The following is a 24132-nucleotide window of genomic DNA, read 5'->3' on the forward strand; positions in this document are numbered from 1 at the left end:
GCAAAATGCCGCATTCAAAACAACTGGGAACTCGAAAATCTGCGACTTCCGACCTCAGTGTATTCATAACAACTGGGAACTCGGAAAAAAAACGAGTGCCGACTGGGGAAATTATATTTTAACGGTCATCCAACTCGGAATTCCAACTCGGGAACTCAGGCTTCTTTCTAGAGCTCCGACTTTTCGATTTGAAGATCACTGACGTCATGATTTGATCTCGTATTTTTCCGAGTTCCCAGTTGTTTTGAACGCGGCATTAGGCACGGCAAATGGGTTTCCAGTAAATCCGGAACCTGAAATAAATACGCCACGAGAAGGAGGCGTGAACGCATGGTCCAGTCCCGAAGACGCTACAGAGAAAGCTTCGTCAGGTAAGAACAACCCTGATCAATAGGTTATTTTTTAAACATTGGCATGATTAAAGTTTCATACCCGTTGATATTTTTGGTAGACAGTTGTAATTTAAGCACCTATTTGTCAAACTCTCATAGGATAATGCTGCTTGTACAGTAGCCTACCTCTTGTTGGGCGTGCGAGATCAAATGCCCCTATGCGTGGTCTCAATTAAATAGACTGTCGGCTATATGCATAGACTATATGGCAGAGAAGCACGGCGCAGTTGTCTTTAGCTTCCTATATGATAGGCTATGGAAATGAATATTGATAACATGTATTTTACTCTGCTTACAAATTGGCCTGCTCCTAAAAGTTATGCAAAATGTAGCTCAAGTAAGTGTCGACTCTATATTATGCCCCAACTGCACTTTCAAACTGTCAACCCTATTGGCTGATATCGCTCAATATTACTGATAGCCAATATAATGGGTCACGTGAGAATCTCTGGAATTCTTAGGCCATTTGTGTGCATTTTGATCTTAACTAGGGTGGCAAAATTGCTGGGAACGGGGTACCCCTTGCTCATGACGCTCAGTTCCATTACATTACACATACAGTGAGGGGAAAAAAGTATTTGATCCCCTGCTGATTTTGTACGTTTGCCCACTGACAAAGACATGATCAGTCTATTTTAATGGTAGGTTTATTTGAACAGTGAGAGACAGAATATCAACAAAAAAATCCAGAAAAACGCATGTCAAAAATGTTATAAATTGATTTGCATTTTAATGAGGGAAATAAGTATTTGACCCCTCTGCAAAACATGACTTAGTACTTGGTGGCAAAACCCTTGTTGGCAATCACAGAGGTCAGACGTTTCTTGTAGTTGGCCACCAGGTTTGCACACATCTCAGGAGGGATTTTGTCCCACTCCTCTTTGCAGATCTTCTCCAAGTCATTAAGGTTTCGAGCCTGACGTTTGGCAACTCGAACCTTCAGCTCCCGCCACAGATTTTCTATGGGATTAAGGTCTGGAGACTGGCTAGGCCACTCCAGGACCTTAATGTGCTTCTTCTTGAGCCACTCCTTTGTTGCCTTGGCCGTGTGTTTTGGGTCATTGTCATGCTGGAATACCCATCCTTTGTTGCCTTGGCCGTGTGTTTTGGGTCATTGTCATGCTGGAATACCCATCCACGACCCATTTTCAATGCCCTGGCTGAGGGAAGGAGGTTCTCACCCAAGATCTGACGGTACATGGCACCGTCCATCATCCCTTTGATACGGTGAAGTTGTCCTGTCCCCTTAGAAGAAAAACACCCCCAAAGCGTAATGTTTCCACCTCCATGTTTGACGGTGGGAATGGTGTTCTTGGGGTCATAGGCAGCATTCCTCCTCCTCCAAACACGGCGAGTTGAGTTGATGCCAAAGAGCTCGATTTTGGTCTCATCTGACCACAACACTTTCACCCAGTTCTCCTCTGAATCATTCAGATGTTCATTGGCAAACTTCAGACGGGCCTGTATATGTGCTTTCTTGAGCAGGGGGACCTTGCGGGTGCTGCGGGATTTCAGTCCTTCACGGCGTAGTGTGCCGCCTTGAGATCATTGACAAGATCCTCCCGTGTAGTTCTGGGCTGATTCCTCACCATTCTCATGATCATTGCAACTCCATGAGGTAAGATCTTACATGGAGCCCCAGGCCGAGGGAGATTGACAGGTCTTTTGTGTTTCTTCCATTTGCGAATAATCGCACCAACTGTTGTCACCTTCTCACCAAGCTGCTTGGCGATGGTCTTGTAGCCCATTCCAGCCTTGTGTAGGTCTACAATCTTGTCCCTGACATCCTTGGAGAGCTCTTTGGTCTTGGCCATGGTGGAGAGTTTGGAATCGGATTGATTGATTGCTTCTGTGGACAGGTGTCTTTTATACAGGTAACAAGCTGAGATTAGGAGCACTCCCTTTAAGAGTGTGCTCCTAATATCAGTTCGTTACCTGTATAAAAGACACCTGGGAGCCAGAAATCTTTGATTGAGAGGGGGTCAAATACTTATTTCCCTCATTAAAATGCAAATCAATTTATAACATTTTTGACATGCGTTTTTCTGGATTTTTAAAATTATTATTCTGTCTCTCACTGTTCAAATAAACCTACCATAAAAATTATAGACTGATAATTTCTTTGTCAGTGGGCAAATGTACAAAATCAGCAGGGGATCAAATACTTTTTTCCCTCACTGTAAGTCATTGGACGGCAGGTAGCTTAGTGGTTAAGAGCGTTGTGCCAGTAACCGAAAGGTCGCTGGTTCTAATCCCCGAGCCGACTAGGTGAAAAATCTGTCGATGTGCCCTTGAGCAAGGCACTTAACCCTAATTGCTCCTGTAAGTCGCTCTGGATAAGAGCGTCTGCTAAATGACTAAAATGTAAATGTGATTGGAAGAAGGCATCTTCTATGCAGGGGAGTTTTGTTAAGAGCCCTGATGCTCAAATCTGAACGCTGCTTGCAGTACGGTTTTGGAAGCATAAGGACCTCCTTAGCTTTCATATCAGCGAGAAATGATAATAAAAATAAAAAGATACACACCATGTTAGGGTTAATGTTCCCACATGGCCATATCTCAAAGTGCTAATTAGTTAACTAACATGCGCCGAACACCTGTGTGTAAGCTTTAAATCAGGAAGTGTAGCAGAAATGTAGTTTCGTAGGATGGAGCACCCATAGCTGTATGGATCTGTGCAACACTTACTGTAGCAGTTTCTTTCTTATTTGAATAATTATTTCTAGTTGATGAAAGATATGGGCCAAACGTTAACACATTGTTGAGATTGTAGTTCACATGAGGTAGTCGTGGGCAAAGCTAATGGCTGAAAACTGTAGGGAGAAGGTAGAATGCCGCGTAGAGTTTGAGAGTAGAACTGTGTTGTTATTGCAACTCCCTTGCTGTTAGCTATCTTTGAAAATAACTTGTGTGTGTGAAACATTTGTTGCATTTAAACTTTAGATCACTGGTTACTTTGCTGGACGGGAACATTATGTTTGCAATGAGAAGTAATAGTTGTACATTTCGATTGGGAAGTGCTTAGCCTAATGGTTGTGTTTTTGTAATATAATGTGTTTTTGTAATATAATGTGTTTTTGTAATATAATGATTTGGAACCTACTGGCTTATGTCCAGGTCAATAGGCTGCTTATCCTTTAACACCATGGTGTGTGTGTGACTGCTGACTTTCTATCGGCTCTATTCAGTTGGGTGCATTAAGGAATGCCATGTTTCTGTAATAACAGTATAGTCGTTTAGAACAGTTCCCAAGGCTTTTCCTGTCCCAGACTGTTTGTGCTATAGTGTTGGTGTAGAGGGGAAAGATGTAGCCTGTGACACAACCTGGCTGGTCCCACTGGTTCTTTAGCCTTGAATATCCTGAGCAGACCTCTGTAGTCTGCCATAGCCAATTAGTGGTCTACGAGGATCAGAGCCACAGGTGTGTGAGTGTGTGTGTGTTTGCAAATGTGTTGTGTGTCAGTTTGGGCAGGCAGAAGTCCTAGCAGGAAAGCATTCCCTGTTGATGCAGTGGGATGTCCAATCCAAATGGACACTTAGCCTTCTAGGCAGTGGAGAGGTGTGAGCAACACGGTATCAGTGCACCCCTCTTCCCTAAAGGTCTGAATGTTTCCTGCATGTACGGCATGGCCTGTTATCCACAGAGAAAGGTGTGTGCAGCCTTGTGTCAACTGATAAAAGCCATTTATGCTTGATCCGAAAATGTGGTCTGAGGCGCCGTATGGAGGGTGTGACGCAATTGCGTAGCCTCCGGAGGCATGCAGAGGCCAGATTGAGCTCCGTGCCTTACGGCGGCAAAATTTGGTAACAATGCGGAGGGCTCCGTATCGCTCCGCATTGACATGATTGGTTGACGGTGGGAGCGGGTGGTCCAGTATAAACACAAACTGACTTCCTTGGCAACTTCCTTCACAACAGCTCTGTCCTGCTCAGCGACGTGCAAGAAGTATAAATGCCCTGACTTCTGCAGAGGCCATATCGCAGTAATGCTGTATGGCCACTGCAGACGTCGGATTGACCATGCAGAGCCTTTGTGTCAGTCAGTCTGATAAGCTTTTGCAAAAAGATATGCATTAGGAGACGTGACGCATAAGTCAATACTTTGCATGCAATGCTAAAAGATAAGCGTCAAGGTATTGTCTGTCTGAGTCTTTCAACAATTTACCCATTGCAGCTTTATCACCACCTTTTTTGCTGGGTGTCCGTCCGTCCTGGGATGGAAAATGTCAGGGTCTTATTTTAGGAGGGCTGATAGTAGGGTGCTTGCTGAATGCTGCATTGTGTGTGAGGGGTCGGGGCACACTGCTATAGAAGGGTGGGGCAAGTGGAGAAGTATGTATGTTTGCCTGTTGGTTGGGAGCCAGGCGGCTACACGTGACACTGGAGTAGTTCATACAGTAGACATGCATGCGTGCACACCTCCCATCCCATTCAAAGAGTTAGAGCCGCATCAAGGGTAGGCACTTTGCTATAGATATAATGCTTTGAAATGTGATGTCTACTTTGACTTTTAAAATGTATTCTGCAGTGTCGCTGGCACAAAAAAGGCTTGCTGAATGTGTTTTTAGTGGCAAGATATAATTTGTCTAGATTTTTGCCAGATCTAGTCATATGTTGTAGAAATTAAAAGGTGCTCATAAAGGGTTCTTACTGCCAGTTATATGACAACTGTTCTGCACTATATGTTAATCTGACGTTGTCAGCTGTTGTAGATGCAAATCTGATCATATAACAACACTTTCTGATGTAAATGCACGATAAAGTCCATTCTGAAAAGCATCCATCAGTATTTTATATCTTCAGTGAGGAAGTACCCACTCATTCAAATGTGACATGCACATTTAGTCATTGCGCTATGACTGGACATGAGTGCACTATGACCACTCACAAGTCTCTGACAAAGGTTTGTTGACCAAAACCACTAAAATATTGTGGGGCATACAAGGACACCAGTGTGCTGTATTTTGTTTTTCACACTCACAAGTCTAAATTGTCCCAGGCTGGGCCAGTGAGTGAATTTTAACAGACCTAGAAACAAGCCCCCCCTCCTTGTCCACAACCCCACCTGAGGCCTCACACCACTACAAAATCCCCAAACGGTTCACCAGCCCTCCATATACATGCTCCAGTGTCAGCCGAGCCCTCCCCAGCAGCTCAGCTCTGGGGCCCGTACACTCCACCCCCTGCATCTCATGTTTCCTGGTCTTCCACATTGCCATTTTTGCCTGCCCTAACAGGTAATTTACTAGGCAGTCCCTTCACCTGTTGACTAAGCTTTACCTAGGCCCTCCAACATATAGGTCCAGAGTCAGCCCCAACCCTAGGCCTGTACACCACCCACCCAGGACAGAAAACAACCCTAACAGCCTAGAACAAGAAGAAAACAGATGCTGCACTCTCTTCCCAACAGGACAGACACCCCCACCACACAGTAGCTCTCTGAACAAGCCTGGTAGTGCAGCACAGACCCGCTCCACCACCTGCTGCAGCCGCTTCGTTGACTTTATGGAGGAAGCCTCCGCCATGTTGATGGCAGATTTCCACCCAGCCAATTCTTGCAGGTCACCCTACTTAGTGAACCCCACTCACAAGCCTGGCACGCAAGCTAGCAGAGATCAGTACAGGTCTGGATGAGTGGGTTGTGAAAGAGTGGCTCCTCCATTATCCATGCTCCTGCCTTTGAAACATCTCTGTGAACAGTCTTTTTCCACACCTCAAAGCACAGCGCGGTAGAACAATGTAATAGCTGACATATCGACCTGCTCCAGATCCAACAGGAGCAAGTGCCTGTTGTACCCAAGGTCCCCTGCTCTCCTCAGAACAGCCCAAACAGTGTCTCTCCAGCACACCACCTGCTGTACAGAAGTCTCTGTGCAGCTTGTGGACGGAAAGCTTTCACTCTGGACTCAGTGTCCACCAGCCCTTGGCCCCTCTCATGCAAAGGGAGGTATAACACTGCTGCACATATCCAGTGTTGGCCAGACCAAAATAAATCCACCAGTAACCTCTGCAGTGGCTTGACGAGACTGTCCAACACCATCAGCCTGTGCCAGAGCATTGACGCGGCCAAGTTGTTAGCGACCAGGACCCTTTTCCTGAAAGACATCAGTGGCAACAAGTATTTGAGTCTTCAGATCTCAGGCAAAGTTCCTCAAAGTGTATCCCCCTCGGCATAATAACCTGAAATATGAAATATTCAAAAGATTAACAATAGATGGCAAAGTCAAGGATATGCTGGTGGTTCCATCAGTGGCGATGTTGTCCCTAAATCAATGCTTATGACAAATCCAGCTCCAGAACCAAAAGGGCCAGCTGATCTTTTGAATATTTCTGGTTATTACCTGCCGAGGGGGATAACCTTTGAGGAACTTTGCCTGGTGATGGTGGCGGATGGAAGGCACGACAATGGGCCTCAGGATCTCATCCCGGTATCTCTGTGCATTAAAATTGCCATCGATAAAATGCAATTGTGTTCGTTGTCCGTAGCTTATGCCTGCCCATACCATAACCCCACCGCCACCATGGGGCACTCTGTTCACAACGTTGACACACTTCTCAGCGTGCCAGTGGCCATTGAAGGTGAGCATTTGCCCACTGAAGTCGGTTACGAAGCCAAACTGCAGTTAGATCAAGTCCCTGGTGAGGACGACGAGCACGCAGATGAACTTCCCTGAGGCACTTTTTGACAGTTTGTACAGAAATTCCTTGGTTGTGCAAACCCACAGGTTCATCAGCTGTCTGGGTGGCTGGTCTCAGACGATCTCGCAGGTGAAGAAGCCAGATGTGGAGGTCCTGGGCTAGCGTAGTTACACATGGTCTGCAGTTGGACGCACTGCCAAATTCTCTAAAACGATGTTGGAGGCGACTTATGGTAGAGAAATGAACATTCAATTCTCTGGCAACAGCTCTGGTGGACTTTCCTGCAGTCAGCATGACAATGGCACTCTCCCTCAACTTGAGACATCTGTGGCATTGTGTTGTGTGACCAAACTGCACATTTTAGTGTCCTTTTGTCCGCAGCACCAGGTGCATCTGTGAAATAATCATGCTGTTTAATTAGCTTCTTGATATGCCACACCTGTCAGGTGGATGGATTGTCTTGGCAAAGGAGAAATGCTCACTAACAGGGATGTAATCAAATTTGTGCACCAAATTTGAGAGTAATTAGCTTTTTGTGTGTATGGAAAATGTATGGGATCTTTTATTTCAGCTCATGAAACATGGGACCAACACTTTGCATGTTGCCTTTATATTTTTGTTCAGTGTATTTTGTAATGGACACAGTGCCACCTTTTGATAGGTAAGCTGCTTGCAAACTGCGGTACAGCAAAGTCAAGTCAGCCAATGCTAATGGTTCTCACAAGGATAGTGAAATGATAGGCTACAAATCAAATCACATTTTATTTGTCACATACACGTGTTTAGCAGATGTTATAGTGGGTGTAGCGAAATGCTTGTGCTTCTAGCTCCGACAGTGCAGTAATATCTTAACAAGTAATATCTAACAATTTCACAACATATACACACAACTAGTAAAGAATGGGATTTAAGAATGCATATATGGACAAGCAATGACAGAGCGGAATGGACTAAGATACAGTAGAATATTATAGAATGCAGTATATACATATGAGATGAGTAGTGCAAGATATGTAAACATTATTAAAGTGACTAGTGTTCCATTTCTTAAAGTGGACAGTGTTTCAATAGGCAGCAGCAGCCTCTAATGTACTAGTGATGGCAATTTAACAGTCTGATGGCCTTGAGATAGAAGCTGTTTTTCATTCTCTCGGTCCCAGCTTTGATGCACCTGTACTGACCTCGCCTTCTGGATGATAGCGGGGTGAACAGGCAGTGGCTCTGGTGGTTGATGTCTTTGATGATCTTTTTGGCCTTCCTGTGACATCGGGTGTTGTATGTGTCTTGGAGGGTGGGTAGTTTGCCCCCGGTAATGCGTTCGGCAGACTGCACCACCCTCTGGAGAGCCCTGCGGTTGTGGGCGGTGCAGTTGCCGTACCAGGCGGCGATACAGCCCGACAGGATGCTCTCAATTGTGCATCTGTAAAAGTTTGAGGGTTTTAGGTGCCAGGCCGAATTTCTCAGGAGGCTGAAGAGGTTCGGTTGCGCCTTCTTCACCACACTATCTGCGTGGGTGGACCATTTTAGTTTGTCGGTGATGTGTACGCCAAGGAACTTGAAGATTTCCTCCTTCTCCACTGCGGTCCCGTCGATGTGGATAGAGACCGCTGTTTCCTGATGTCCACGATCATCTCCTTTGTTTTGTTGATGTTGAGTGAGAGGTAATTTTCCTGGCACCACACTCCCAGAACAATGACTTTGCTCATGTGCTTGCACGCCGCAAATGACATGCAACTAAGTTCCTTGAATATTATTTTGTGGGTGCCTTTTCATTATCTGGATTGACACTTGTGTTTCTAGCTAACCTCATGGAGTATATGGGCGATATACAGTGAGGGGAAAAAAGTATTTGATCCCCTGCTGATTTTGTACGTTTGCCCACTGACAAAGACATGATCAGTCTATAAATTTAATGGTAGGTTTATTTGAACAGTGAGAGACAGAATAACAACAACAAAATCCAGAAAATCTCATGTCTATTTATTTTATTTTATTGATTTGCATTTTAATGAGGGAAATAAGTATTTGACCCCTCTGCAAAACATTACTTAGTACTTGGTGGCAAAACCCTTGTTGGCAATCACAGAGGTCAGATGTTTCTTGTAGTTGGCCACCAGGTTTGCACACATCTCAGGAGGGATTTTGTCCCACTCCTCTTTGCAGATCTTCTCCAAGTCATTAAGGTTTCGAGGCTGACGTTTGGCAACTCGAACCTTCAGCTCCCTCCACAGATTTTCTATGGGATTAAGGTCTGGAGACTGGCTAGGCCACTCCAGGACCTTAATGTGCTTCTTCTTGAGCCACTCCTTTGTTGCCTTGGCCGTGTGTTTTGGGTCATTGTCATGCTGGAATACCCCATCCACGACCCATTTTCAATGCCCTGGCTGAGGGAAAGAGGTTCTCACCCAAGATTTGACGGTACATGGCCCCGTCCATTGTCCCTTTGATGCGGTGAAGTTGTCCTGTCCCCTTAGCAGAAAACACCCCCAAAGCATAATGTTTCCACCTCCATGTTTGACGGTGGGGATGGTGTTCTTGGGGTCATAGGCAGCATTCCTCCTCCTCCAAATACGGCGAGTTGAGTTGATGCCAAAGAGCTCGATTTTGGTCTCATCTGACCACAACACTTTCACCCAGTTCTCCTCTGAATCATTCAGATGTTCATTGGCAAACTTCAGACAGGCCTGTATATAAGCTTTCTTGAGCAGGGGGACCTTGCGGGCGCTGCAGGATTTCAGTCCTTCACGACGTAGTGTGTTACCAATTGTTTTCTTGGTGACTATGGTTCCAGCTGCCTTGAGATCATTGACAAGATCCTCCCGTGTAGTTCTGGGCTGATTCCTCACCGTTCTCGTGATCATAGCAACTCCACGAGGTGAGATATTGCATGGAGCCCCAGGCTGAGGGAGATTGACAGTTCTTTTTTTTGACAGTTTCTTCCATTTGTGAATAATCGCACCAACTGTTGTCACCTTCTCACCAAGCTGCTTGGCGATGGTCTTGTAGCCCATTCCAGCCTTGTGTAGGTCTACAATCTTGTCCCTGACATCCTTGGAGAGCTCTTTGGTCTTGGCCATGGTGGAGAGTTTGGAATTGGATTGATTGATTGCTTCTGTGGACAGGTGTCTTTTATACAGGTAACAAACTTAGATTAGGAGCACTCCCTTTAAGAGTGTGTTCCTAATCTCAGCTCGTTACCTGTATAAAAGACACCTGGGAGCCAGATATCTTTCTGATTCAGAGGGGGTCAAATACTTATTTCCCTCATTAAAATGCAAATCAATTTATAACATTTTTGACATGCGTTTTTCTGGATTTTTTTGTTATTCTGTCTCTCACTGTTCAAATAAACCTACCATTAAAATTATAGACGGATCATTTCTTTCTCAGTGGGCAAACGTACAAAATCAGCAGGGGATCAAATACTTTTTTCCCTCACTGTATACAGTTGAAGTCTGAAGTTTACATACACCTTAGCCAAATACATTTAAACTCAGTTTTTCACAATTCCTGACATTTTAATCCTAGTATAAATTCACTGTCTTAGGTCAGTTAGGATCACCACTTTATTTTAAGAATGTGAAATGTCAATAATAGTAGAGTGATTTATTTAAGCTTTTATTTCTTTCATCACATTCCCAGTGGGTCAGAAGTTTACATACACTCAATTAGTATTTGGTAGCATTGCCTTTAAATTGTTTAACTTGGGTCAAATGTTTCGGGTAGCCTTCCACAAGCTTCCGACAATAAGTTGGGTGAATTTTGGCCCATTCCTCCTGACAGAGCTGGTGTAACTGTGTCAGGTTTGTATGCCTCCTTGCTCGCACACGCTTTTTCAGTTATGCCCACACATTTTCTATAGGATTGAGGTCAGGGCTTTGTGATGGCCATTCCAGTACCTTGACTTTGTTGTCCTTAAGCCATTTTGCCACAACTTTGGAAGTATGCTTGGGGTCATTGTCCATTAGGACGACCCATTTGCGACCAAGCTTTAACTTCCTGACTGATGTCTTGAGATGTTGATTCAATATATCCACATAATTTCCCTTCCTCATGATGCCATCTATATTGTGAAGTGCACCAGTCCCTCCTGCAGCAAAGCACCCCCACAGCATGATGCTGCCACCCCCGTGCTTCACGGTTGGGATGGTGTTCTTCGGCTTGCAAGCGTTCCCCTTTTTCCTCCAAACATAACAATGGTCATTATGGCCAAACAGTTCTATTTTTGTTTCATCAGACCAGAGGACATTTCTCCAAAATGTACGATCTTTGTCCCCATGTGCAGTTGCAAACCGTAGTCTGGCTTTTTTATGGCGGTTTTGGAGCAGTGGCTTCTTCCTTGCTGAGCGGCCTTTCAGGTTATGTCGATATAGGACTCGTTTTACTGTGGATATAGATACTTTTGTACCTGTTCCCTCAGCATCTTCAGAAGGTCCTTTGCTGTTGTTCTGGGATTGATTAGCGCTTTTCGCACCAAAGTACGTTCATCTCTAGGAGACAGAACGCGTCTCCTTCTTGAGCGGTATGACGGCTGCGTGTCCCATGGTGTTTATACTTGCATACTATTGTTTGCACAGATGAACGTGGTACCTTCAGGCGTTTGGAAATTGCTCCCAAGGATGAACCAGACTTGTGGAGGTCTACAATTGTTTTTCTGAGGTCTTGGCTATTTTCTTTTGATTTTCCCATGATGTCAAGCAAAGAGGCACTGAGTTTGAAGGTAGGCCTTGAAATACATCCACAGGTACACCTCCAATTGACTCAAATTATGTCAATTAGCCTATCAGAAGCTTCTAAAGCCATTACATCATTTTCTGGAATTGTCCAAGCTGTTTAAAGGCACAGTCAACTTAGTGTATGTAAACTTCTGACCCACTGGAATTATGATACAGTGAAATAATCTGTCTGTAAACATCTGTTGGAAAAATTACTTGTGTCATGCACAAAGTAGATGTCCTAACAGACTTGCCAAAACTATAGTTTGTTAACAAGAAATTAGTGGAGTGGTTGAAAAACTATTTTTAATGACTCCAACCTAAGTGTATGTAAACTTCCGACTTCAACTGTAGACACGGATGGATTGATTATATGGGCGATATTCTTACTTGAGATCTGAATTTTCACAGAAATGTCCCATTGACGTCAGTGAGTGATTGACTTGGAAGTCTGAGTTGCGCATCACATGCTCATTTCACCTCGGTATGAAGTGAGGTGCCCTTTTTTTGTTCTGTGGAGTATGCTACTGTGTGTGTGGGGGGTCTTTTCTGCAGGGTGTGAGCGCTGGAACAGGATGTTTCCTTGTGTTGATTTACTGTTGATTCTTCCTTGGTGCAGACAAACTGTCCCCTCTCAGAAGACATCACCTTATCCACATACACACACGTGCAATAGCAAACTCTCCTTTTATCATGCCGTGTGAGAGGAGAAGAGAGCAGAGGAGAAGCACCCCGAAAGCACTAACTCTGCAGACCTTCAAGGACATATCACTCTATGGACAAATATGGAGCCATGCACTAAGCCAATGGCCTTTCTTTTTATTAGTGTCATCTAAAAATAGGAACATGTATACGTAACTATTTAACTGAGGTTGTCATATTTGCAACACAAAATTGTTACCCCAAATGAATGCATGGGACCAGACTGCTACAATAAGACATTGAACCTTACAGAAAATCTTAAATTATCTTACCTAAAGGACAATATTTCTGAAATCCAGCTTAACAAGTGAATGATTGTGTAATTGGGTGATTCTCATGAAACCAGTTTTAAAATGTCTGCAAATTGAGTTACAAAACCATGATGCATCTGCAAAAATCAACTAGCATTCTGAGGACTGAGATGTCTAGTTTTTGGGAAAGTTATTTTAAAAATATTTTACATTTTCGCCTGAATTTTGTACATTTTCACCCTAAATTCTCATTACCGAAATGTGTCTGGATTATATTCTCAGGTCATTTTATACAATGTCTTTTTTTTTTCAACCTAATTTATTTGAATAAAACACAATGTTGCTGCTGTTAGTCCATAACTCATAAAAGTGGTATACTAGTTGAAGTTTACATTAAACTATAATATTTACTATGTACAAAAAGTGTCTGTGGACGTGTCTCATTATGTAACACCTTTTCAAGTTCCTGTAAAAACTCCAATCAGTTGAATGGTTTTATTCACCCATGATGCATCATCTAGAGGTGTAATCCTTAGATGAGCTCAAGTTAATTTATTTGCATACACTGTGTACAAAACATTAAGAACAGCTTCCTAATATTGAGTGTCTAACCCTGATGTGATCCTCTCTATTATTGCTGACTTAAGTACACATCAAATCAATCAGTGAAATGCTTACTTACGGGCCCTTCCCAACAATGCAGATAGAATGAAAATTGAGAAATAATAGAAAAGTAAAACATATAATCGATTTTCAATGATTTAAAGGTAACTTGGCTATATACAAGTCTGTAAAAGGTAATTGAGTTGCATTACCTTTAGAAATTATTCATACCCCTTATTCCACATTTTGTTGTTACAGCCTGTGGACGTTTCTCATTACCGTAACACCCATCTACACACACTACCCCATAATAATAAAGTGAAAACATGTTTTTATTTTATTTCCTTTGATCATCCTTGATGTCACTACAACTGGATTGGAATCCACCTGTGGCCAATTCAATTGTTTGGACATGATTTAGAAAGAAACACACCTGTCTATATAAGGTCCCACAGTTGACAGTTTATGTCAGCAGAATCTATACCTTGACTTTGTTGTCCTTAAGCCATTTTGCCACAACTTTGGAAGTATGCTTGGGGTCATTGTCCATTTGGAAGACCCATTTGCGACCAAGCTTTAACTTTCTGACTGATGTCTTGAGATGTTGCTTCAATATACAGTTGAAGTTTATATGCACTTAGGTTGGAGTCATTAAAACTCATTTTTCAACCACTCCACACATTTCTTGTTAACAAACTATAGTTTTGGCAAGTCGGTTAGGACATCTGCTTTGTGCATGACACAAGTAATTTTTCCAACAATTGTTTACAGACCAGATTATTTCACTTATAATTCACTGTATCACAATTCCAGTGGGTCAGAAGTTTACATACACTAAGTAGACTGTGCCTTTTAAACAGCTTGGAAAATTCCAGAAAATGATGTCATGGCTTTAGAAGCTTCTGATAGGCTAATTGATATAATTTCAGTCAATTGGAGGTGTACCTGTGGATGTATTTCAAGATCTACCTTCAAACTCAGTGCCTCTTTGCTTGATATCATGGGAAAATCAAAAGAAATCAGCCAAGACCTCAGGAAAAAGAATTGTAGACCTCCACAAGTCTAGTTCATCCTTGGGAGCAATTTCCAAACGCCTGAAGGTACCACGTTCATCTGTACAAACAATAGGACACAAGTATAAACACCATGGGACCACGCAGCCGTCATACCGCTCAGGAAGGAGACACATTCTGTCTCCTAGAGATGAACGTACTTTGGTGCGAAAAGTGCAAATCAATCCCAGAACAACAGCAAAGGACCTTGGGAAGATGCTGGAGGAAACGGGTACAAAAGTATCTACACTGCTCAAAAAAATAAAGGGAACACTTAAACAACACAATGTAACACCAAGTCAATCACACTTCTGTGAAATCAAACTGTCCACTTAGGAAGCAACACTGATTGACAATACATTTCACATGCTGTTGTGCAAATGGAATAGACAACAGGTGGAAATTATAGGAAATTAGCAAGACACCCCCAATAAAGGACTGGTTTTGCAGGTGGTGACCACAGACCACTTCTCAGTTCCTATGCTTCCTGGCTGATGTTTTGGTCACTTTTGAATGCTGGCGGTGCATTCACTCTAGTGGTAGCATGAGACGGAGTCTACAACCCACACATGTGGCTCAGGTAGTGCAGCTCATCCAGGATGGCACATCAGTGCGAGCTGTGGCAAGAAGGTTTGCTGTGTCTGTCAGCGTAGTGTCCAGAGCATGGAGGCGCTACCAGGAGACAGGCCAGTACATCAGGAGACGTGGAGGAGGCCGTAGGAGGGCAACAACCCAGCAGCAGGACTGCTACCTCCGCCTTCGTGCATGGAGGAGCATGAGGAGCACTGCCAGAGCCCTGCAAAATGACCTCCAGCAGGCCACAAATGTGCATGTGTCTGCTCAAACGGTCAGAAACAGAATCCATGAGGGCGGTATGAGGGCCCGACGTCCACAAGTGGGGGTTGTGCTTACAGCCCAACACCATGCAGGACGTTTGGCATTTGCCAGAGAACACCAAGATTGGCAAATTCGCCACTGGCGCCCTGTGCTCTTCACAGATGAACGCAGGTTCACACTGAGCACGTGACAGACGTGACAGAGTCTGGAGACGCCGTGGAGAACGTTCTGCTGCCTGCAACATCCTCCAGCATGACCGGTTTGGCGGTGGGTCAGTCATGGTGTGGGGTGGCATTTCTTTGGGGGGCCGCACAGCCCTCCATGTGCTCGCCAGAGGTAGCCTGACTGCCATTAGGTACCGAGATGAGATCCTCAGACCCCTTTTGAGACCATATGCTGGTGTGGTTGGCCCTGGGTTCCTCCTAATGCAAGACAATGCTAGACCTCATGTGGCTGGAGTGTGTCAGCAGTTCCTGCAAGAGGAAGGCATTGATGCTATGGACTTGCCCACCCGTTCCCCAGACCTGAATCCAATTGAGCACATCTGGGACATCATGTCTCGCTCCAGGATGCTTTAGTCCAGGTCTGGGAGGAGATCCCTCAGGAGACCATCCGCCACCTCATCAGGAGCATGCCCAGGCGTTGTAGGGAGGTCATACAGGCACGTGGAGGCCACACACACTACTGAGCCTCATTTTGACTTGTTTTAAGGACATTACATCAAAGTTGGATCAGCCTGTAGTGTGGTTTTCCACTTTAATTTTGAGGGTGACTCCAAATCCAGACCTCCATGGGTTGATGCATTTTGATTTCCATTGATAATTTTTGTGTGATTTTGTTGTCAGCACATTCAACTATGTAAAGAAAAAAGTTTTTATTAAGATTATTTCATTCATTCAGATCTACGATGTGTTATTTTAGTGTTCCCTTTATTTTTTTGAGCAGTGTATATCCACAGTAAAACGACTTCTATATCGACATATCTGAAATGCCGCTCAGCAAGGAAGAACCCACTGCTCCAAAACCGCCATAAAAATGCCAGACTACGGTTTGCAACTGCACATGTGGACAAAGATCGTACTTTTTAAAGAAATGTCCTCTGGTCTGATGAAACAAAAATAGAACCGTTTGGCCATAATGTCCATCGTTATGTTTGGAGGAAAAAGGGGGGGGGGGCTTGCAAGCCGAAGAACACCATCACAACCATGAAGAACAGGGGTGGCAGAATCATGCTGTGGGGGTGCTTTGCTGCAGGAGGAACTGGTGCACTTCACAAAATAGATGGCATCATGAGGAAGGGAAATGATGTGGATATATTGAAGCAACATCTCAAGACATCAGTCAGGAAGTTAAAGCTTGGTCGCAAATGGATCTTCCAAATGGACAATGACCCCAAGCATACTTCCAAAGTTGTGGCAAAATGGTTTAAGGACAACAAAGTCAAGGTATTGGAGTGGCCATCAGAAAGCCCTGACCTCAATCCTATAGAAAATTTGTGGGCAGAACTGAAAAAGCGTGTGCGAGCAAGGAGGCATACAAACCTGACTCAGTTACACCAGCTCTGTCAGGAGGAATGGGCCAAAATTCACCCAACTTATTGTGGGAAGCTTGTGGAAGTCTACCCAAAACGTTTGACCTAAGTTAAACAATTTAAAGGCAATGCTACCAAATACTAATTGAGTGTATGTAAACTTCTGACCCACTGACATTTCACATTCTTAAAATAAAGTGGTGATCCTAACTGACCTAAAACAGCTGCCACCCCCGTGCTTCACGGTTGGGATGGTGTTCTTCGGCTTGCAAGCCCCCCCTTTTCCTCCAATCATAACGATGGTCATTTCATCAGACCAGAGGACATTTCTCCAAAATGTACGATCTTTGTCCCCATGTGCAGTTGCGGTTTTGGAGCAGTGGCTTCTTCCTTGCTGAGCGGACTTTCAGATTATGTCGATATAGAAGTCGTTTTACTGTGGATATAGATACTTTTGTACCTGTTCCCTCAGCATCTTCACAAGGTCCTTTGCTGTTCTGGGATTGATTTGCACTTTTCGCACCAAAGTACGTTCATCTCTAGGAGACAGAACACGTCTCCTTCCTGAGCAGTATGACAGCTGCGTGGTCCCATGGTGTTTATACTTGCATACTATTGTTTGTACAGATGAACGTGGTGCCTTCAGGCATTTGGAAATTGCTCCCAAGGATTAACCAGACTTATGGAGGTCTACAATTTCTTTTGAGGTCTTGGCTGATTTCTTTTGATTGATGTCAAGCAAAGAGGCACTGAGTTTGAAGGTAGGCCTTGGAATACATCCATAGGTACACCTCCAATTGACTCAAATTATGTCAATTAGCCTATCAGAAGCTTCTAAAGCCATGACATCATTTTATGGAATTTTCCCAAGCTGTTTAAAGGCACAGTCAACTTAGTGTATGTAAACTTCTGACACACTGGAATTGTGATACAGTGAATTATAAGTGAAATAATCTGTCTGTAAACAATTGTTGGAAAAATTACTTGTCATGCACAAAGTAGATGTCCTAACCGACTTGCCAAAACTATAGTTTGTTAACAAGACATTTTGTGGAGTGGTTGAAAAACAAGTTTTAATGACTCCAACCTAAGTGTATGTAAACTTCCGACTTCAACTGTATATCTATTTTTAGTGTTGAAAGTTTCCAAGAACACAGTGGTTTCCATCAGTCTGAGATTGAAAAAATATGGAACTACCCAGACTCTGCCTAGAGTTGGCCGTCCGACCAAACTGAGCAACCGGGCAAGAAGGACCTTGGTCAGGGAGGTGACCAAGAACCCAATGACCACTCTGATAGAACTACAGAGTTCCTTGGCTGAGATGGGAGAACCTGCCAGAAGGAGAAGTCTCTACAGTGCTTCACCAATCTGGGCTTTACGGTAGAGTGACCAGAAAGAAGCCACTCCTGAGAAAAAGGCACATGACTGCACGCCTGGAATATGCAAAAAGACACGTGAAAGACTGATCATAAGGCAGTAGTGGTGGTCTGATGAGACAAAAATGTAACTCTTTGGCCTGAATGCAAAGCGCTATGGCTGGAGAAAACAAGGCACAGCTCATCACCCGTCTAACACCATCCCTACCGTGAAGCATGGTGGTGGCAGCATCATGCTATGGAGAATCATTTCAAAGGCAGGGACTGGGAGACTGGTAAGGATAGAGGGCACAATGAATGGAGCCAAATATGAGAACCTGCTTCAGAGTGCAAATGATCTTAGACTGGGGCAAAGATTTATGTTCCAACAGGACAATGACCCCAAGCAGCATACAGTTTAAGCTTATGGCTTTAGAACAATAATGTGAAAGTCCTTGAGTTGCCCAGCCAAAGCCCAGATTTGAATCTCATTGAAAATTTGAAAAGATTTGAAGATTGCTGTTCACTACCGCTCTCCATCTAATTTAACAGCAGTTGAGAAAATCTGAAAGGAAGAATGGAAGAAAATCCCCTAATCCAGATGTGCAAAGTTGATACAGACATACCCAAGATGACTCAAAGCTGTAATCCCCACCAAAGGTGCTTCTGCAAAGGTGTGAATACTTATGTAAATGAGATGTCTGTATTTCATGCAGTTGGATGCCAAGCAGATGCCATACCAAGCAGTGATGCAGCCAGTCAAAATGCTCTCAATGGTGCAGCTGTATAACCTTTTGAGGACCTGAGGGGCCCATGCCAAATCCCGTGCCCTCTTCACGACTGTTGGTGTTTTTGGACCATGATCGATCCTTAGTGATGTGGACACCGAGGAACTTGAAGCTCTCGACCTGCTCCACTACAGCCCCGTCGATGTGACTCGAGCCCCACAGTGGAGGTGTCATAATACCCATAAAACCTAGCGGTCAAACAGGAAATGGATCCAATCGTTTTTTTCCACCATTCATTTCTTCCCATAGGGGATTTTAGAAACACTTAAAATAAGGGCTGTGTTTTGTGTAGGCTTACCCTGGTGTGACGTTTTTGATTAATCATGTAAATCTCTCTCGGACAAGGTGACTTTTATCACTAATCAACATCAAAGTAGACATCATGCAAGACTACAAATCCCTTCAAGCTCCTGCACGTCATCTTTACCTGACACCTTTGCTAACAGGTATTGTGTAAATTTAAAACTTGCCCAAGACAGTTCACAGAATTGTCAATTTAAGGAAATTTTGCCAATTTATTAATTACTAAATGTAGTTTAACGTTAGATAGTTAATCCAGAGATTCTTACCTTTGCCTCGATTTGGCAGTCTCATCCAGAGCATCATGGCATTTGTAGTTCTGTATGATAGCTACATAAGCAGTTAATTGTATTTCAATTTTTGCGGTTAAATACAGGCAAATATATTGATAAAGTCACCTTGTCCGAGAGAGATTTACACGGATATCAAAACGTCACGCCAGGGTAAGCCTACACTAAACTAAGCCCTTATTTTGGGTTTCTAAAATCAAAAAATTAATGGTGGAAAAATGATTGGAACCATTTCCCTGTTTGACCGCTAGGTTTTAGGGTATTATGACTCATACTGTCGTACTCTATGGGGGGTGTGCTCGGCCCTCTGTTTCCTGTAGTCCAAGATCAGCTCCTTTGTCTTGCTGACGTTGAGGGAGAGTTTATTGTCCTGGCACCACACTGCCAGGTCTCTCTCCTCCCTATAGGCTGTCTCATTGGTGATCAGGCCTATCACCGTTGTTGTCGGCAAACTTAATGAGAGTGTTTGAGTCGTGAGCGGCCACACAGTCGTGGGTGAACCAGAGTACAAGAGGGGATAAGCACGCACACCTGAGGGACCCCCGTGTTGAGGGTCAGCGTGGTGGATGTGTTGCCTACACTCACTAGCTGGGGGGTGTCCCGTCAGGAAGTCCAGGATCCAGTTGCAGAGGGAGGTGTTCAGTCCCAGGGTCCTTAGCTTGGAGGGCACTATGGTGTTGAACGCTGAGCTGTAGTCAATGAACAGCATTCTCACGTAGGTGTTCCTTTTGTCCAAGTGGGAAAGGGCAGTGTGGAGTGCAATAGAGATTGCGTCATCTGTGGATCTGTTGGGGCTGGTATACGAATTGGAGAGGGTCCAGGGTGTCTGGGATGGTGTTGACGTGAGCTTTGACCAGACTTTCAAAGCATTTCATGGCTACAGATGAGTGCTACGGGGCGATGGTCATTTAGACATGTTACCTTGGCGTTGTTCTTGGGCACAGGGACTATGGTGGTCTACTTGAAACATAGATAATACAGACTGGGTCAGGGAGAGTTTGAAGATATCAGTGAAGACACTTGCCAGCTGGTCAGCACATACTCTGCGTATGTGTCCTGGTAATCCATCTGGCCTTGCAACCTTGTGAATTTAATATTTCCCTTTTGTAATCCGTGAGAATTTGCAAACCCTGCCACATTCTATGCACGTCAAAGCCAGTGTAGTAGGATTTCATCATAGTCCTGTATTGACGCTTTCCCTGTTTTGATGGTTCGTCGGAGGGTGTAGCGGGATTTCTTATAAGCGTCCGGGTTAGTGTCCCACTCCTTGAAAGCGCCAGCTCTAGCCTTCCGCTCAGTGCGAATGTTGCCTGTAATCCATGGCTTCTGGTTGTGATATGTAGGTACGGTCGCTGTGCGGAGACGACGTCCATTGATGCACTTATTAATGAAGCCAGTGACTGATGTGGTAAACCCCTCAAAGTTATCGGATGAGTCCCGGAACATATTCCAGTCGGCAAGCGAAACAGTCCTGTAGCTTAGCATCCGCTTCAACGGACCACTTCCGTATTGAGTACGTCACTGGTACTTCCTGTTTGAGTTTTTGCTTGTAAGTAGAAATCAGGAGGATAGAGTTATGGTCAGATTTGCCAAATGGAGGGCGAGGGAGAGCTTTGTATGCTTCTCTCTCTGTGTGTGTGTGTGTGTGTGGAGTAAAGGTGATCTATAGTTGTTTTTGTTTTTTTACCTCTAGTTGCACAGGTGACATGCTGGTAGAAATTAGATAAAACGGATTTCAGTTTTCCTGCATTAAAATCACTGGCCACTAGGAGCGCCGCCTCTGGATGAGCATTTTCTTGTTTGCTTGTGGCCCTATACAGCTCGTTGAGTGTGGTCTTAGTGCCAGCATTGGTTTGTCGTGGTAAATGGACAGCTATGAAAAATATAAATGAGAACTCTCTTGGTAAATAGTATGGTCTACAGCTTATCATGAGGTATTCTAACTCGGGCAGCAGAACCTCGAGACTTCCTTAATCGAGCACCAGCTATTAAGCGACGCACACCACCCGCTTTGAGCTTAACTGACACTGCCGTTCTGTCCTGCCGATGCATAGAAAAAAGCTGCTAGAATATTGGCCTTGTTCAGCCAAGTTTACGAGAAACATAGGATATTACAGTTCTTCAGGTCCTGTTGATAGAATAGTCTCGAACGGAGCTCGTCCAGTTTGTTCTCCAGTGATTCTACATTGGCCAATAGAAGAGCGGGTAGAGGCAGATTATTTACTCGCCACCGTAGTTTCATCAGGGTACCCGGATGTCGGCCTCTATATCGCAGTCTCTTTCTCTTCTGAGTGTCTGGGATTGGGGCCTGGTCCGGGGTGAGCAGTATGTCCTGTGCCGCCGACTCATTGAAGTAGAAATCTTCATCCAAATCAAGGTTAGTGATCACTGTCCAGAAGCTCTTTTCGGTCATAGGAAACGATGACGGAAACATTATATACAAAAAAAAGTTAAGATCAGCGCCAAAATAACACGCAATATAGCAGAATTGGTCAGGAGCCCGTAAAACGGCCGGTATATATTCCAGCGCCATTCTTTTAAAATCATTCCCTTGTCTCTTTTTCTCTCTCAGTTCTGACCCAAGTTGAGGGAATCTCCTAGCAGAGAGGATCATGGGAGGAGCCATGGTAGACGATGAGCCTAGTGATGTGAAGGCGCCAGACGGAGGGTGGGGCTGGGCCGTGCTGGCCGGAGGGTTCGTCATCACTGGGTTCTCCTACGCCTTCCCCAAGGCTGTCAGTGTGTTCTTCAAGGAGTTGATCAGGGAGTTCGGAGTGGGATACAGCGACTGTGCGTGGATTTCTTCTATACTGTTGGCCATGCTCTACGGCACAGGTACGGACACACACACACACACACACACACACACACACACACACCGGTATTTGTAAGTACAGTTGAAGTCGGAAGTTTACATACACTTAGGTTGGAGTCATTAAAACTCATTTTTCAACCACTCCACAAATGTCTTGTTAACAAACTATAGTTTTTGCAAGACGGTTAGGACATCTACTTTGTGCATGACACAAGTAATTTTTCCAACAATTGTTTACAGACAGATTATTTCACTTATAATTCACTGTATCACAATTCCAGTGGGTCAGAAGTTTACATACACTAAGTTGACTGTGCCTTTAAACAGCTTGGAAAATTCCAGAAAATGATGTCATGGCTTTAGAAGCTTCTGATGGGCTAATTGACATAATTTGAGTCAATTGGAGGTGTACCTATGGATGTATTTCAAGGCCTACCTTCAAACTCGGTGCCTCTATGCTTGACATCATGGGAAAATCAAAAGAAATCAGCCAAGACCTTAGAAAATAAATTGTAGACCTCTACAAGTCTGGTTCATCCTTGGGAGCAATTTCCAAATGCCTGAAGGTACCACGTTCATCTGTACAAACAATAGTACGCAAGTATAAACACAATGGGACCACGCAGCCGTCATACCGCTCAGGAAGGAGACGCGTTCTGTCTCCTAGAGATAACGTACTTTGGTGCGAAAAGTGCAAATCAATCCCAGAACAACAGCAAAGGACCTTGTGAAGATGCTGGAGGAAACAGGCACAAAAGTATCTATTTCCACAGTAAAACGAGTCCTATATCGACATAACCTGAAAGGCTGCTCAGCAAGGAAGAAGCCACTGCTCCAAAACCGCCATAAAAAAGCCAGACTATGGTTTGCAACTGCACATGGGGACAACGATCATACTTTTTGGAGAAATGTCATCTAGTCTGATGAAATAGAGCTGTTTGGCCATAATGACCATCGTTATGTTTGGAGGAAAAAGGGGGTGCTTGCAAGCCGAAGAAGACATCCCAACCGTGAAGCACAGTGGCAGCATCATGCTTTGGGGGTGCTTTGCTGCAGGAGGGACTGGTGCACTTCACAATATAGATGGCATCATGAGGAAGGGAAATGATGTGGATATATTGAAGCAACATCTCAAGACATCAGTCAGGAAGTTAAAGCTTGGTCGCAAATTGGTCTTCCAAATGGACAATGACCCCAAGCATACTTCCAAAGTTGTGGAAAAATGGCTTAAGGACAACACAGTCAAGGTATTGGAGTGGCCATCACAAAGCCCTGACCTCAATCCTATAGAAAATGTGTGGGCAGAACTGAAAATGTGTGTGTGTGTGTGAGCAAGGAGGCCTACAAACCTGACTCAGTTACACCAGCTCTGTCAGGAGGAATGGGCCAAAATTCACCCAATTTATTGTGGAAGGCTACCCAAAACGTTTGACCCAAGTTAAACAATTTAAAGGCAATGCTACCAAATACTAATTGAGTGTATGTACACTTCTGATCCACTGGGAATGTGATGAAATAAATAATCATTCTCTCTACTATTATTCTGACATTTCACATTCTTAAAATAAAGTGGTGATCCTAACTGACATAAGACAGGGAATCTTTACTAGGATTAAATGTCAGGAATTGTGAAAAACTGAGCTTAAATGTATTTGGCTAAGGTGTATGCAAACTTCCGACTTCAACTGTATATCCAACAGAAGTGTTTTCCCGATGGTGAGCCAGTACAAGAAAAAGTGCAGGATAGTACAGAAAGTGTCAGACCTGGGTGTTACTACACCAAACTCAGGCAGGATCTTTATTACTTTATTTTATCTTTTTTTTACCAGGTAAGTCTCATGGAGATTAAAAATATATTTTAC

The 24132-nt window shown here is 44.0% G+C and overlaps 1 protein-coding gene across 2 annotated transcripts in view; it reads left to right on the forward strand.

Moving 5' to 3' along the window:
- Positions 1–249: 249 nt before the first annotated feature.
- The window catches only part of LOC121547563 (monocarboxylate transporter 4-like), a 36969-nt gene continuing 13086 nt past the window's right edge, over positions 250–24132 (forward strand). Inside the window, exons 1-2 of one of the 2 annotated variants that reach the window (XM_041858899.2) lie at positions 250–371; positions 22028–22290. In XM_041858899.2, the coding sequence (XP_041714833.1) occupies positions 22068–22290 (223 nt within the window). In that variant the 5' untranslated portion in view covers positions 250–371; positions 22028–22067. Of the gene's footprint in view, positions 372–21409; positions 21833–22027; positions 22291–24132 lie in introns of those variants that run through there. The other variant, XM_041858900.2, reaches the window with a different exon arrangement.

This window comes from Coregonus clupeaformis, chromosome 31, assembly GCF_020615455.1.
Source record: "Coregonus clupeaformis isolate EN_2021a chromosome 31, ASM2061545v1, whole genome shotgun sequence".
In the NCBI taxonomy this organism is placed as follows: Eukaryota; Metazoa; Chordata; class Actinopteri; order Salmoniformes; family Salmonidae; genus Coregonus; species Coregonus clupeaformis.